The 15,209-nt window shown below is 39.0% G+C and overlaps 1 protein-coding gene across 1 annotated transcript in view; it reads right to left on the bottom strand.

Annotated features, from left to right (window-relative positions):
* Positions 1-2,760: 2,760 nt before the first annotated feature.
* The window catches only part of LOC106516038 (voltage-dependent calcium channel subunit alpha-2/delta-2), a 40,326-nt gene continuing 27,877 nt past the window's right edge, over positions 2,761-15,209 (bottom strand). The window contains exons 14-38 of the mRNA XM_014006197.1: positions 14,468-14,517; positions 14,167-14,256; positions 14,000-14,065; positions 13,810-13,884; positions 13,641-13,715; positions 13,496-13,567; positions 13,272-13,343; positions 12,485-12,546; positions 12,323-12,399; positions 12,171-12,231; positions 11,976-12,073; positions 11,790-11,880; positions 11,615-11,677; positions 11,429-11,532; positions 11,177-11,275; positions 10,989-11,080; positions 10,855-10,902; positions 10,604-10,675; positions 10,299-10,451; positions 10,155-10,207; positions 9,983-10,038; positions 9,036-9,159; positions 8,803-8,912; positions 8,609-8,691; positions 2,761-7,221 (exon numbers count right to left, since the gene is read on the bottom strand). Coding sequence (XP_013861651.1) covers positions 7,108-7,221; positions 8,609-8,691; positions 8,803-8,912; positions 9,036-9,159; positions 9,983-10,038; positions 10,155-10,207; positions 10,299-10,451; positions 10,604-10,675; positions 10,855-10,902; positions 10,989-11,080; positions 11,177-11,275; positions 11,429-11,532; positions 11,615-11,677; positions 11,790-11,880; positions 11,976-12,073; positions 12,171-12,231; positions 12,323-12,399; positions 12,485-12,546; positions 13,272-13,343; positions 13,496-13,567; positions 13,641-13,715; positions 13,810-13,884; positions 14,000-14,065; positions 14,167-14,256; positions 14,468-14,517 — 2,060 coding nt within the window. The 3' untranslated portion in view covers positions 2,761-7,107. The remainder of the gene's footprint in view (positions 7,222-8,608; positions 8,692-8,802; positions 8,913-9,035; positions 9,160-9,982; positions 10,039-10,154; positions 10,208-10,298; positions 10,452-10,603; positions 10,676-10,854; positions 10,903-10,988; positions 11,081-11,176; positions 11,276-11,428; positions 11,533-11,614; positions 11,678-11,789; positions 11,881-11,975; positions 12,074-12,170; positions 12,232-12,322; positions 12,400-12,484; positions 12,547-13,271; positions 13,344-13,495; positions 13,568-13,640; positions 13,716-13,809; positions 13,885-13,999; positions 14,066-14,166; positions 14,257-14,467; positions 14,518-15,209) is intronic.

Below are 15,209 nucleotides of genomic sequence, written 5' to 3'. Positions count from 1 at the left end.
TGTGTGTGTGTGTGTGTGTGTGTGTGTGTGTGTGTGTAGGAGTGGGGGGTGGTATTTAGATCTCATAGTTGAGGTCTAAGTATGATGTCATTTACAGGCCTCTCTCATCGTTTTAGGTGAGTGAACTTGAACTATTGGTGCTGACTACTTTTTCTCCCCACTGCATCTAACTTAATATGTAGGGCTAATCCTGACAAAACCTTTGTTTGAGAGCAGAGGAATGAATTTTGCTACAGAGGCAGATTGTTAATGTTAGTGACGATGAAAGTTTAAAGTTGTCATCATCGTCTCTGAAAGCGAAGCACTGCCGAATTTACAAGTTGCTGTATGGTTTCTCCTGGTTGTTGTTGTTGTTTTACAATGATATTATTTATGAATAATGTAGCCAAATTTTATACTTAAAATTCTGAAGACATCTTTTACCGCTCCCAGAGAACAACTGCTTACTTTCCTGAAGTGCTGTGTGCGAGTGAAGAGAGTGGGGATGGGTAACAGCCGGTAACAAAACACGCAAATAGCAATGAGTCAGGTTTGGATTTGAATCAGTAGAAACATTTTAAATCCAATGAAAGCAAGAATGTTAACAAATAAATTTGCCAGTAATCTGGCTGTTTAGTGATATTTTCACAGCTGTGGTCTTGACTGGTCTTGAAATAAAATTCAGAGTCCTCAATGTCCGAGACCGAGACAAGACCGAGTACAAATGCAGCCGAGTCCGAGACAAAACCAAGACCATCAAAAAGTGGTCTTGAGACCGGTCTTAAGACCAAGACCGGTTTCAAGTACTACAACACTACTATTCAACCTAAACTACTGAGACATGCCAAGACTTGGTTCATGGAGTCACTGAAGTGGACACCTTGTCCCTTCCTGAACTTTTAAAGTCAAAGAGCTATCATCTTTCCAATGAGGACCTCAGCCTAATTAATGACTGAGGGAGCAGATGGCAAATAAGCAGCGTCACTGTTTGGTTTCTACTCAGGTCCAGTTTAATCACAGCATCTGATTGTCTCTCTAGAGCTAGGGTGTCCAAACTACGGCCCGTGGGCCAACTGCGTCCCGTGGTCCAGTTTTTATTGGCCCGTAGCAAATTCTGAAAATACTGTATAACTGAATATGGCCCGCACAAGAAGTTTGAGCTCAACTCTGTTGCACTTCACAGTTTCAACACTAGATGGAGTCAGTCACATACGGCCCGCGCAAGCACGTACTCCCGGCTGCAGACTGCGGATTAGGATACTAGACRGGGTCGGACGTCCAATGGGTGTGGTCATGGCTTGTAGGGAAGTTTAATAGGAGGCTGAAAAAATTGGGCATGGCTAATTTTAGTATTTAGCATCAGGGGTTGGTTAATTTTAGAGTTGAGGGAGGGGTCAGACGTCCGACCCCGCCTGTTATCCGACCCCGCCCCATACTGCGGTCTGCAGCCAAGGGTTACTACGCACAAGAAGCTTCAGCTCAACTCTGTTGCACTTCTCAATTTCAACACTGGATGGAGCCAGCCACAGAAATGAAATTATAGAGGAGAGGAGAAGAGAAGAACCTTTTTGTGACTGCGACACTGTGTTTAGTTTGAGTCTCCAGAAATGGCGGTGAGTTCCATTTGAGTCTCCGGAAATGGCGGCGAAAATGGCGAAAAATAGCAAGTGAGTGTAGGAGATTTCAAACACGTGGGAAAATGAGTATTTTTTCAAAGAAATCAAAGGAAAGTCTGTATGTTTGATTTGCAATGAAGATGTAGCTGTGATGAAAGAAGATAATGTCCGTTGGCATTATGAGACCAAACATCAGAGCTACACCTCATACACAGGTGCCGAACGAACACAGAAAGTCAAGCAAATGGCAGCTAGCCTGCAAGCTCAACAGCAGTTTTTTTCGTGCTAACAAAATGCAGGGAAATGCCACAACAGCAACTTATGAAGTTGCTAAACTTATCGCACAGCACGGCAAACCGTTTTCTGACGGTGATTTCATAAAGCAGCATCTCATCAAAGTCACAGAAATAATGTGCCCAGAAAAAGTGCCTGATTTCAACAATGTGAGCTCATCCAGAAATACGGTGGTGCGGAGAATTGAGGACTTGTCGGCTAACTTGAAACTTCAGCTGGGAGACAAAGCTTGTGGTGAATTTGAAATACACACATTATTGATGTATGAATGTATCTCATTATTACAGTAAAACTRATCCATTTATGTTTTCATTATTTTACAGAAAATGGTGTGAAGGACAGTTAACCAACCCATCACTTGACCTTAAAACCCCCTCAATACAACTTTATCCCCCCCCCCACCCAGAACCCATGCGAAGCCTAACCACAGTGACATGCCCAATACTAAACAAACACTATTAGACCATTTGCACAGTTGGACTWTGAGTTCATGTCAGCCATCCTTCAATCCAAAGGACAGCAGCACTGTTCCCACTGAGTGCAATGTTCTTCACATAGGTGAGTTAGAAATACACACATTATTGATGTATCGATATGTCACTTCTAGTGTGTGGCCCGRCCCTTTGTTTATTTTTCTGTGTTTGGCYCTCASTAAAAAAAGTTTGGACACCCCTGCTTTAGAGGAATTTAAAAAAGGAGCTTCTCTCAGAATGTGGTAAGGATTCCAAGAAATGTTTCACTTTTACTTCAACGGATTGTAAATTTAGTGCCAGTAAATTCCCAAAATATCAAAYTAGATCATTGAAATGTGTTATCGTAAAAGGATTAGAAAACAAAGAGGTTTAAAAACAACAACCATTCAGAGCTGAAGTGAAAAATATCAATAGCCTTTAATCACCAAAGATATAAACATTTAAATATCCATTTCATAATGAGACTGACAAAATCTTTACAAATTTCGCCTTCGTCTTCTGCTTCACGGCATCTGTACAAAATGAAGTGGCGYTGGAGACTGGCACAGAGAGAGCAAACGTTCCAGAGTAAACAACGTTATCGGCAAAATGAAAAGCAAACTTACAGCAAAAAACATTCAGAGACAAACAATATATACTGATCACTTTTCAATGTTTGGGCTGTTTTTCTTGTAAACTGCRTCATGTGTTCTCACAAGCATCCAAATACATTCAGTTCCTGTTTGAAAACACAAATATCAACCACAATATTCAATCAAACCAACATAAAATAATGTGTAAATTAGGGACAAAAGCAATACATTTCTCATAAATGAAGAAAAAGGTTGTCCCAACATTTGCCACTGACGTATTKATTTGATAAACAGCCTTTAGACGGATAAATAATTTCCTAGTTTTGTATCGATTTGAATTTTTTTCCTAAATAAAAGAGAGATTTATTCAGGCAGTATGTTGCTCACAACTCGAAACTTCTTTGTGCGTTCCCTTGCTGCAAAAAGACCTAAAGTCAAACAAACRTGGGCTTCACTGAAGTCAAACTTTCAGCTTTGTTTGCAGCCGCCACTTCGCGTGCAGTATTCCTGAATGCAGAGCAGGAATGTAAACTACTCATCAGATTATGTACACACATGTTCAAAATATCATGCAAATAAATAGCAGTCATTTGAAACAAAAAATAAATGAATAAATAAAAAAAAATACACAACACTGACCCCAGCAATGGCAAAGTGTTCTTCTGCAGCCTATGAAAAGTTCCTCAAAATCTCATTCTTAAGATTCCAACAGTGTTGTTTCATTGATACAAAAAAAAAAAAAGTACATACTGCAGGTCTTGTTTGTGCTAAAAGTCTTTGTCCTCAAGGTCCCCCGCCATGCTCAGGTACTCGAGAGGAACACAACAGCAGGTAAAGTGTAAATCAACATTCATTCAGTCCTAACTGAGAAGCTCAGTGTGTTTTTCCAGACGGGAGTAAAAATCTGTCCTGCATTTTGAGCCGGAAGCCACAGAGCAGAAACAAAAMGCAGGACGGCAGCAAGGCTGGATTTTGTTCATCAGAAGGCAGGAGGAGACGCCTGCTACTCAACGCATCTGCTGTGCTCTTTCACAGCCGTACTCCTTGAAAAAATCCTTTTGTCATCCTCTGACTGAGGAGTCCTTTCAGAGTCACAGCTCTGCGAGTCCAAGAGACAACCTGCAGGACGATCGTCCCACGTGTCTAAGATCCAAAATGCTCCTGTAATCCAAAAACAATGAGTGCAGCAAGGCACTGCAGGGTGGAACACCAGGCAGACAGAGAAAAAAACATCAGTTTACAAATATTTTCTTTAAAACGTTTACTTATCCCCCTTTAAGTCAGAAGCCAGATTAAATAACATGGAAATACAAGAACTAATGATTCACTGTRAGAGGTCTGTTTCTGGATTTCATTATGTGCGCTTCAACTTCCTGTTTGCAACTTTTACCGCTCCTTTAAAACATGTAGCAGGGATGGGCCACTTAAATGATGGAGGGGGCCACAATTATTTGATGACACTACCAGAGGGCCACAGTGTTGCACACTTACCCTCACAGAGCAGACGTGTGCATGAGGTGCCTTCTGCGTTGGCGCCATCTAATGGCAAACTTTGTTATAACAACCAATTCAGTGCCACTTTTACACATTTTTGTAATTTTCAAAACATATTTTAAGAGCTGTTTTGAGTACTTCTTTAAGCTCAWGTAACAGTAGTAATTAAAGTAAAAGTAATAAGTAATATTGGTCAATAGGCCCGTCAGAAGTAACCAGTGGCCATATGTGGCCCTGGAGCCACCAGTTCCCCATCCCTGACACTGTGTTCAACAAACTGTTAGTATTTGAGGACTTGATCTCCATGTTGGAGAACGATATCCTTACATTCATCTGCTGAACAATGAAAGCTTCTGAGTGTTGTGTYGTGGACTTCAACATCATTTCTCAAAGCAACACTCGTTACTTTTGTTAAAAACAAAGTKTAGAAAGAGAAATAGCGTTGGAGTGACACACTGAAACAGAAACTCTGTCACAGTGAATCACCACCTACAGGTGAATCCGGGGAGCAGTTTGAACACAAAGTACAGCATATTGACAACATTTTCATAACGCCAAAAGCTGTCTAAAAAGCTACATTCCTCATACAGAAGCATACWTAAGTGCATAAATCCCAATTTGACAACTTTTTGGCAATGTAGGTTACAAAAATACGGTGACGAGCTTAACGTCAATCAAACGGCTGTTTTTTTTGTGCTTTCAAGCTCTATCAGTAACAGAATGAAAGTTACTCTGCATTAGAGAAATACTTAATGCTCAAAGAAAGTTTCCAATCTATAATTGCAAATAATGTTTTCCTTTGCTGCTAAATGTTGTAGCTCATAYAGATGCATAACTAGGTTACAAAATCAGTCATTTGTTGATCTGACCTGCTTTGACAACATYTAACTGGACTGGAAGCACTTTGAAAAATCACACCAAGCAGCTGTGGAAGCATTTTAGCAAATCCAAATGCTAATAACCACAACGAAACACATACAGTAGAYGTTTGTTCAGTGATTTGTGTCATACAAAGTCAGGTTTCTTCCTGTTGGCTCTTCTCGATCTGATCTTGTGTGTCAAAACGTCCACAGAAAAATAGCTTTAGGGATAAAAATGAACTTGTTCTTTCCRTATAAAATCTTGTGGGATTTAAAGACAAACACATGCTTTAGAGAGCAGAGGGAGGTCGGTCAGGGTCCGTTCATGTCTGACACACAAAACAACACTGAAACGGTCGTGGCCAAAAGTCAGGAGTGGACTAAAAGACACTGGAGTGAGGATGAGGTTAAGGCTCAGATCTACCGTCGTGTAGGAACAGCTGGAAACGCAGATGTGAAATAAAACTGATACAAAGGAGTTGTGACATTTAATTAGGTTCAGAGCGTTTTGCACGTAAACATTAATGTGTTTTTGTTGGCCAGTCTTTCTGCTGGCTAAAACACACAGAGGGTCATGGCCTGGTTAGAGAAAACACACCACCTATCACTTCTTTCAGGATTGTGCTGTTTTGAAACAACTTTGCAACGAAGTGCAGGATTTAATTTGAATAAAAACCTGCTGAAGGCAGAGAGAGAACCTGGATAATTCACTAACAAACTGTGTTGAAGAGAATGATATTTTGCACAAAAATTAATTTACTAATGCAAGTAATTACCACAAATTTCATCAAATTTAGTTTGTATTGTTGTTACAATTTACTTTAGCAATATCATGAGATTATTTATCAGTGGCAGTAATTTTGGTCGATAAATAAAATTATAATCTGTCTTTTGTCTTTTGTTTTAATAATGTAAACTTGTGTTGTTTTTGCTCTACATTTTGCACCCTCAGATTCTTAAACCAACCCATGAATATAAATGAGAGCGGTTATAAAAAAACACTTCTGGCTGTTATACTATATTAATTTATTGGACTGGTTTGAGCTCCAAATAAAAGCAAATTAATATATAAGAACTGAACACGTGTTAAAGAGCCCAAAGGACAGAGGATGTGTCTGTGCGCACACTCAGTTAATTTATACAGCTCTGAAACTTYTTAAATGTCATAGGACTCATTTTAAACAAACAAAAACAGCAAAAAAAAAAAAAAAAAAAACAGCATCATGGGGGGAGTAGCTCTAAACCTTTTTATATTTATTTAAATATTTGCTGGTGAAAATGCCGAAGCCTACATATAAAACAAACAAAAGACACAAATACATAGAAAATTATACGAAATGACCTTCACCTTTAATTGTGTTTTTAATAAAGACTAAAAATGCAGCTTTGTGATGTAGCATCCTCCAGCAGTGGGACTTCTCATAAATAAACACAAAGTAATTTCACCTGTTTGTGTCTGTTTTTGCTGATTRATTATTCATTGACCTCTTTAAAATACATTTTGGCTGCTGCCTCTTATTTTTGAATGAAAAATGTAACTGTGCCCACGTGAGAATCAAATAAACTTGTCCAGCTGCATGCAGACACACTCTCTTTCCTTTTGTACTCCAGCCCTGGGAAACTGATAAAAGTATAAGCAATGAGGCAAACAGAACAAAACAAACGCACTTGATGCTGACCCAGAGTTTTCTTTCAAAGTGTGCTGCACGGTGAGTTGTTAGCAGGTAGGAGAAAAAAAAAARGGAAAAAAAAACGTCTCAGTCGCCGTTTGATCTGACCTTCAGTAGATCCGAGCCTAAATCCGATGAGATGGAAAATGTCAGAGAGTTTGTTCGGGTGGGAGATGAAAGAGGTGCAGAATGAGCTGAATGGAGAGTAGGACTCCTACAGAGGACTGCAGAGAATGACCCCCGCCACACTCTGACGTGTTTTCCTGCAAAGAGAGAGAGAGAGAACAATAAATCCTCCTCTCCTGACCTAAACACAAAACACATCCTTCTGAACAGGTTCGCATTGTTTAAACAAAGAACTCGTGACATTTTTAGCACAGATTCAGTCTCTTTTTAACAATGTAAAATTGTATTTTTTAAATAGAATATGACTCAAACTTGGGCAACATGGGTCTGACTTAATTACCTCTACTGAGTGCTGCCTTTTTTACACACACAAAAACATCTAATTACAAGCAACCTCTTTAAAATATAAAACTGTCAGAAACACTAAAAGCACATAGAGTCTTTTAAAATCAGTAAAACTGTTTTGTAACTGTGTTGTGTCTTTAATAGACAGCAAATGCATTAAAGTACAAGTAGATTGGATTAAATAATTAATGATTCRATTAAATCAAGGCAAAATGAAAATATCAAATCCACCGATGTGGATCAATACAATATTGTGACTAAAATGAGTAAAATGGTTTCAGTAATTTGATGTAATGCCCATTTTATGTCTCCTAGAATAAGAAAATGGGTATTGCAGTCTATAGTTTTGTATCACCTTGACTACCATTCAGCGGTTTGGTTTTATGCATCTGGGTGAACTGCAGATATTTCAAAATAAAGCTGAAAGATTAGAACTGTTTATGTAATTTTAGAACTAATGTTAATTTCATGCATTAAGGCCTGTCATGGATGAAGGTCAATAACAGACTTGTATGCAACCTTCTTCTCTTTTTACATAAAATCTGGATTTTTCATAAAACTTTTGGCCTTTTTTCACAGTTATTACCCACCTCTAACAAACATGGTTTTAATGGATGACAAGCCTCTGTTGTTACTTTTACGCTACCTGTGCACAGAACTAATGCACTAAAAACAGTTATATGAAGCCATTTTTATTGGAATATGTTGCCATCTAAAATAACATTAATTGATTATCATGATAGATTTAAAAAGAATCTTAAAAAAATATATTAATCATAAAATAACAATAATTTGAATGATGAGTTCTGATTAGAACTGTGAGTTATGAGCTGTTATGTATTCAGTTGAGATTTTATGTTGTGATCATTGAATTTTTTTCAAATGTTTTGCTGGTGTGGACCACAGGGAGAATAGTTTCTGCTATGATGGATCCTTTAAATACATAAACAAATAGATTGATGACATACAGCCATCTAATACAATGATTGTGTTAGATGGCCGCATGTTATTGCATCATATCAATCGCAGACTTGTGAAGTGAAATCATGTAATGACAGACTTTGTGATCGAGAAACATCATAACCTCATTCAAACAAATCAATATAGTATCATATTGTGATGAAGCTGCTGATTTACACCTTTAAAAGTATAATTCTTACTTATTGTGTTTGGACTTACTAAGGCACTGTAATCAAAGCAGGAAGTCGGGCCTTTACGATATCGTGCGTTACTCAGAACTTCACATGGATTTTCCTCCTGAACTGTTTGTCTCTAGTTAAAGAAAGGTTAGCAGCGAACACACATGACAGAGTAGCACAAATGACAACACCTAAATATGTGTGTGTGTGTGCGCACATGCACAGACAGGATACACTCCTTTTTGACCTGGGTCAGACTTTCAATCTCACAGGAGCTGCAGGGCAGCGTCTCGGCCACCACAAAAAGCAGATTGGTGTTTTCTATCCTCTTTGCGTGGAACAGCCTGAGGGGAGACAGTGATGGATGGTGAACAGGCCTTCATATTAGACGGYGCAGGTCTGAAAGTGCTAACATTAYGCACAGTCTAACCTACTTTGCTGACGCTTGAGAAACAAAGAGCACGTACCGTGAGCAGTTCCCACAGTCCTGCAGCATGTTGTAGGAGTTGGTGGTGTTGGTGAAATAAAACTGGCTGTGGATGGTCACGCAGCTGCTTACTTTTGTCTCAAAGCCATCAACAAGGACGTCGTCTGAAAAACAAACAGCTTTCAGCTTTTAATATCTAGACGTTTTTGTTGTAGTTTGCTTTTRATTGACTGAAACCATTTTTCCCTTTTCATATCTACAAACGCAATAATTGTGCTTGACTAGACTGAAAGCTTTTATGGATTCAGAACATGATTTGGTGAYGTAAGAGTGCTTTCATTTAATGCAGATCTTTCAGAGTGAGGTTCTTTTTGAAAGGTTATGAAAAATTAATGTCTTACTTGCTTTAACTAGCTGTTTGAACAGGCTTAGTTTGGAGACACAGCCTTTTCATTTTGTGTTGACAAGCTAACGGCTAAAGTGGAGCCAAAACCAGTGAGTCACTCATTTTAAAACTACTTATTAGTTTTATTTACTGTGTTTAAACGTTGAGATTTTTGCTAATGAAAAGTGTGTTACCAATTAAACTCATTATTAACTCAAGCCTCAAAACTTCCATAATGGTTCATTCAACATCACTTCATGGAAAACTGTCAGTTTTACATCACCTGGTGATTTTGGCAGAAATGTCACAATATTCCAGCTGAAAGTGCCTCAAGAGCTACAGCTGCTGCTTCTCCTGCCATAGAAATCTATGTAGATTACTGGTAAATTAATGTCAGTTTGCAGATGTACAGGCTCCCATTGGACTAGCTGTTAGCTCTTCAGACATACATTTCTCCAAACTGAAGTTAAAGCTGCAGCCTCTATAACAGGTAAGATAATTGTTCTTAACTTTTCCACAGAACCTCACTTTAGGTAATCTGAACTATTGCTTTAAACCCCATTAAACTTCGATCATACATGTCCACACAGTGATTGACTAACCTTGGTAGAGCCAGCTGTTATAGATCAGTCTATACAGAAGCTGCTGGACCACAGACCTTATAAAAGGACATTTGTTAAAGACTGGACTTTATTCAGGAAACATCAACATAACTCTTTATCGATGTGCACAGATCTTTACAGAATAAAATCTGGTTTAAAGGAGRAATCTCACCATGCCACCGTGGACGTCCACCAGGCCAGGCTCAGAACATCAGCGACGGAGGGCTGCAGAAACAAAGAACAGTAAAACAAAGAAAAAGACGGTGACGCTGCTTAACCATCATCGAAACTCTGGCTGCAGGTTGTCGTTTCTCACCACATAGATGCCTCTCGGCGCCGCCCCAGTTTGGCTGCTGCTGACTGCTTCACATTCAGATTTGTAGTGAAAGGACTGGCGGCGGGTGAAGATGGAGTTGTTGTAAAGAGCGTGCATCAGGAAAGGGTCCACGTCGCCAAAGAAGAGACCAATCTGACAGGATGGACAGTTATTTGTTCTTTTAACTTTGGACAGCCGTTCAAACGAACTGAATTTACAAAAACTGAAGCACGATTTTTTCATTTAATCTGAGGATAAAATATGGCATCTCTTCTGAAATACACATTWAAAACTTTAGAACATACCTTTTTCCAGTGATCTCTCTGGTTGGACATAACCAGGAACCCACCGTCATCGATAAGATAACAGAGGAGGTCCTACAGAAAATAAGGCACAGTAAGTCTGATGAGAGAAACCAAACAGCTGTGCTGAGATAAAAACCATCTTCAAACAGTTGCAGCTCTCAAAACTAACTGTTTTTCACCATTTAATCCCGATAGGTCACAAATTACCACTGATCAGTATGCCTTTAATGTTATTGAAGAAAATTTCTTACGTCTGTGTTCACTTCACAGTCCATCTCACAGCTCCTGGATGGTCCACACTGTTAAATATAAGAGGATTAAATAAGAGTTTTATAAGTTTTAACAGTGATTATTGTGTAAAACCCCTCATGACGCTGTCTTTTACCCTGTGTGAACCCTGTCGACTGTCTGACACGTTGCTGGCCAGGATTTTGAACTTGTCCACCCATGCCTCCATGTCCAGCTTCACTCCAACCACTGTGGCACAAAACACAAAACAAAAAGAGAGAAGGAAAGKCAACATGAAAAAAAAGGGAAACGAAATGTTGAATTCTGCATTAGTGCTTTTCTTACCTGCAGGTTTGAGCARTTTCCCTCCTAAATTAACCTCAACAGCTGAACTAACAAGGATTCCAACAGTGTCATTTTCTGCTGCGTCGAGGTCATCAAAAGCTGATGAGGATGAAAAAATTGATTAGATTTAAAAAAAAAGGTTCCTCTCCAAAAATGTTTAATAACCTTCTGACTTACCGTGTCATCATTTAGCTCCCCCACCCCCCCTTAAAACAACCAGTACTGTCTGAGAGAATTCACTCCACTACTTACAGGATCTCACAGGTGGTCTGAACATGTAGCCTTTATTGTCGAGGCTCCGCCTGTAGAAGTTTGAATTAAAAGGTTCAGGATCCTCATCCCACAGCTCAGCAGCTCTGTTCAAACAGAAAACACCCGTCATCGAGGAGAACCTCTTATCTGCAGAGTCAGACGTGAAATTGTTCTAATCTCACTCACAGATTAGGAAAAACTCGTGTGATTCCGCCATCCGTGGATGCAAATACAGCTAGGAAGCCATACCTGTCATTTTTAAAAGTCAGCTTTATTTTTTTTTACTATGAAAAAAAATTGTTTATTTATGAGTTTTTTTTATTTATTATTATTATTATTTTTTAATAACAAACTGACTCACGCATTCAGGTCCTTATTCTTCCATACACGAGAGGCCAGCTGCCCGATAATCCGGGAATCCAGGATCAGGTTGTGGATGAGGCCTTGTTCGCCTAAAAAAGAAACAAACAAAACAAAAAAAAAAAAACACATATTTTTGTGTCTACAGCAGGGTAAACCAGAGTGAATTACTCCTGTCTGAACTCACATTCATCAGACTCTGGAGAAATGTGCAGCATGAGCGAGAGAAAGTTCTGCAAAAACTGTGTGTTGTTGTCCGAAAGCTGCAGATTCTTGCAGTACTCCCTGCACAGATAAAAGCGTGAATCAAAAAWATAAAATAAAGAAAAGAAAGCGTACCTTTTAAGTTTTAAATGAAATCAAAGCAGATAAAAATGGTCACCTTGGAGCTAGAAACACATGCCCCGATGATTCAAAGGAGCTGGGCAGCAACGACTGCATATCTGCAACACAGACACAGAGTAGCAGATGGATCTTTTTAATTCCTGGTTCTGTTGGTTCATGAGGCCGAACACGGCGTCTCTCTGTACTCACACTGCAGCTGCAGCATCACGTCACTCAGGTCTGCCTGGATGTAGTACTCGTTGTAGGGGGGCAACACCAGACCGAGGCTGCGACATATCAGGGAAGTCAAGAAACACAGAAGGTGGAAAATCTCTTTCCTTCATGTCTTAGTTAGTGATTTATGAAGCTCACCTGTAATCCGTCCCATTAATAGGAGTCCAGGTGTAGCCTCTGTATACATCATCAATGTATTGCTGCAATTATATGTTCATATAGGAATGACGTAGTCAGAAACTCAAGGGAAAAAAAGGTCAAATCTGAAATAAACTGGATGAAAACCTCATTTTAAAAGTGAAATCAGGAGAATGTAGATGCAGGAATACATCTTGATCATTCTGGGAACAAAAGCTACACTTTTTGTTTTTTACAGAAGTGATTTAGAGGTTTTAACAGAGTAGGCAGCTTGTTTTATTAGTTATTTAAAATACACATGGTGTGCACTGACGACAAGTGGTGGCAAAACTCCATCAACTGACTCATTGAAGCTGCATCAAACTTTATCTTGTGCTTACAAGGAGACAAGCTTTCTTGTAATCTTTAACAAGAATCTTTTAAAGAGGTCTTGATCAATATTTCAGGTTTCATGAAGGTCTTTCTTCAGCTGTTTACTTCACTCGTTCTGTCCAGTACCTGAACAGTTTCACAGGAACATGTTTTTTATATGATTAAGTCATAAAAAAGCTCCTAAACTCAAGGGATAAACCAGACATGTCAGTAAACAAAAACATAAATCAAGATCAAAATCCTAATCAGTTAATCCYGATCAGCAAATAGTGCGTAGAAAAAGGAGCACAAGTCCAAAGAAATACCTCCATAAAACCCAAAGAACTGCTGATCAAAAGAACACAAGAAAGTTTGTATAAAGAACCACTGATAGCTACAGCCACACTGAGGAGAAAGACCTAAAACATTAACATACCTCATCAAYAGACTTGATAAAAGTTTTGATCTGGATTTCACCTGGTCTTCCGTCAATCATTTGTCGTCGAATCTAACAGTAAAAACACAAATCAGTTCTTATCAGCTACAAATTTTAAAAAAGCAGACACTGAGGACTGATGCTGTGTGGCAGATTAAATTAAAAACACACAAACAAACAAAACCCATCTGAAATTAGGGTTAGAAATAAATTTCCCACTCCACCTCCTCTTTGTTGCTGTCCTCCACCTCCGCATCCAGGAAGTCCAGCGTCACTGGTTCAGGAAGGTTGACGAGCTGAGAGGAGTAAAGATGTCAGCAAAAAAAAAGTGAAACATGTAAACAGCTGTTTTTGAGCTAAACAAATCACCTTTGGCTGAAGGTTCGGATGAAGGAGCAGATATCCATTTGGATCGATTGCAAATATGTATCCATTGGCTCCGAGCTGCTCCAGACACACACACAAAAAAGAGAATAAAACATGTTGATCTGCTCTGACGGACAYGTCAACAAGACAAATGAAGAAGAAATGTGCATACATTATAACGTGGCGTGAGTCGTTTGATCTCGTCGAGATGCACGTCCACTCCCATGACGCCTAAAATCAGCTGATTCTAGAAAAACAATGAAGAAAACTATAAAAAATAGCCCAAATGAACTGCCACGTTTAAGAGAATCAAGCTCATTTTTAGTAAAAAAAAAATAAAAAAATAATAAAAACATCTCTACTTGTGAGTTTCCATTCATGGTGAGGTTAAAAACAGGTAAAGTTCCAGTCACGACCAGGCCGAGACCCTGCAAAGATTGTTGTTTTGTAAAAAAAAAAAAAAAWTTATTAATAAAATCTAAAATGCATTTAATTCTTTTTCACTGTGTTCATCCCTCCAGAGTCTCACCAAAGCATCCTGATACACATTAGTCCACTGAACCTGCTTGGCCTCAGTGCCTGCCAGAACCATGGGGCGACCCAGCACGTCCAGGTACTCCTGAGCAAACGCAGAAACACAAAACGTGACCGTCCGCCGCTTCAAAACAACCATCATCATCATCATCATCATCATCATCAGGAAACAGAGAGAACGGACGTGCCAAGAGAAGGAGCTGTGATGAGTTTCCAGAGAGGGGATGAGTGCAGCAAGGAGAACTGAAAAGACTGAGGAGGGAATCAGCTGTGTCAGAGGAACCAGACAAACCCACCTGGGTGTTAATCCTTATAGCACAGATGGAACGGATCTCAAAATAGTAACCTGGCGAGTGAAGCAGAAAAAGAACATTTTAAAAAAGAAAAAAGGGGGAAAAGAGAGAAAAGGCATAGAGTGAGAGCAGAGAAAATACATGAGGGACCCTTAAAAATAGTTCCCATTTGAGGGAAGAATGTTTCTAAAACAGTGAGTCAGATATTTAAATCTCACAGACAACAAGACCGAAGAGGACTGCGCTTTAAATGTCAGCTGTGCTCAGTCTAAACCATCAGCTGGAGGTGGCAGAACTGTTAAAGGTTGGCTCTAAATCCAACAGGATTTGTTTAATTCAGTCTAATTTAAAAAAATCTATTAATATGATACATCTTGTCAGAAATTTTTTTTAGTAAAAGCCAGGAAAAGAAAGATGAGAGGAACACTCTGCTGGCACCTAATGACTACCATTTTTTGTAGTTTATTTTGTTTCTGTCTTCCCTAATTTTAAAACTAATCAAGATAAATTTCCACCTAGCACAGTGAAGCGAGTGTGTGATCTCATATCTAATTGTAAAAGATGCAGCCAGTTACAGCCGAGCAGAACAAGCCTCCCACTTATCCATTTTATTAGCAACAATTAGTCATTAAAAAGCAGAATAGAAACTGATTCATTCGGTTCTATTTATTACAAAAATCATTTATAAATTCAAAACAGAGAGATCAAGAAGATAATAATATTGGGCCTCATGCAAGAACATGTT

Source organism: Austrofundulus limnaeus, unplaced genomic scaffold (genome assembly GCF_001266775.1).
Source record: "Austrofundulus limnaeus strain Quisiro unplaced genomic scaffold, Austrofundulus_limnaeus-1.0 Scaffold35, whole genome shotgun sequence".
Taxonomy (NCBI): domain Eukaryota; kingdom Metazoa; phylum Chordata; class Actinopteri; order Cyprinodontiformes; family Rivulidae; genus Austrofundulus; species Austrofundulus limnaeus.
Note: the sequence above shows the minus strand (reverse complement) of the source record. Positions and strands in the feature narration are given on the sequence as shown.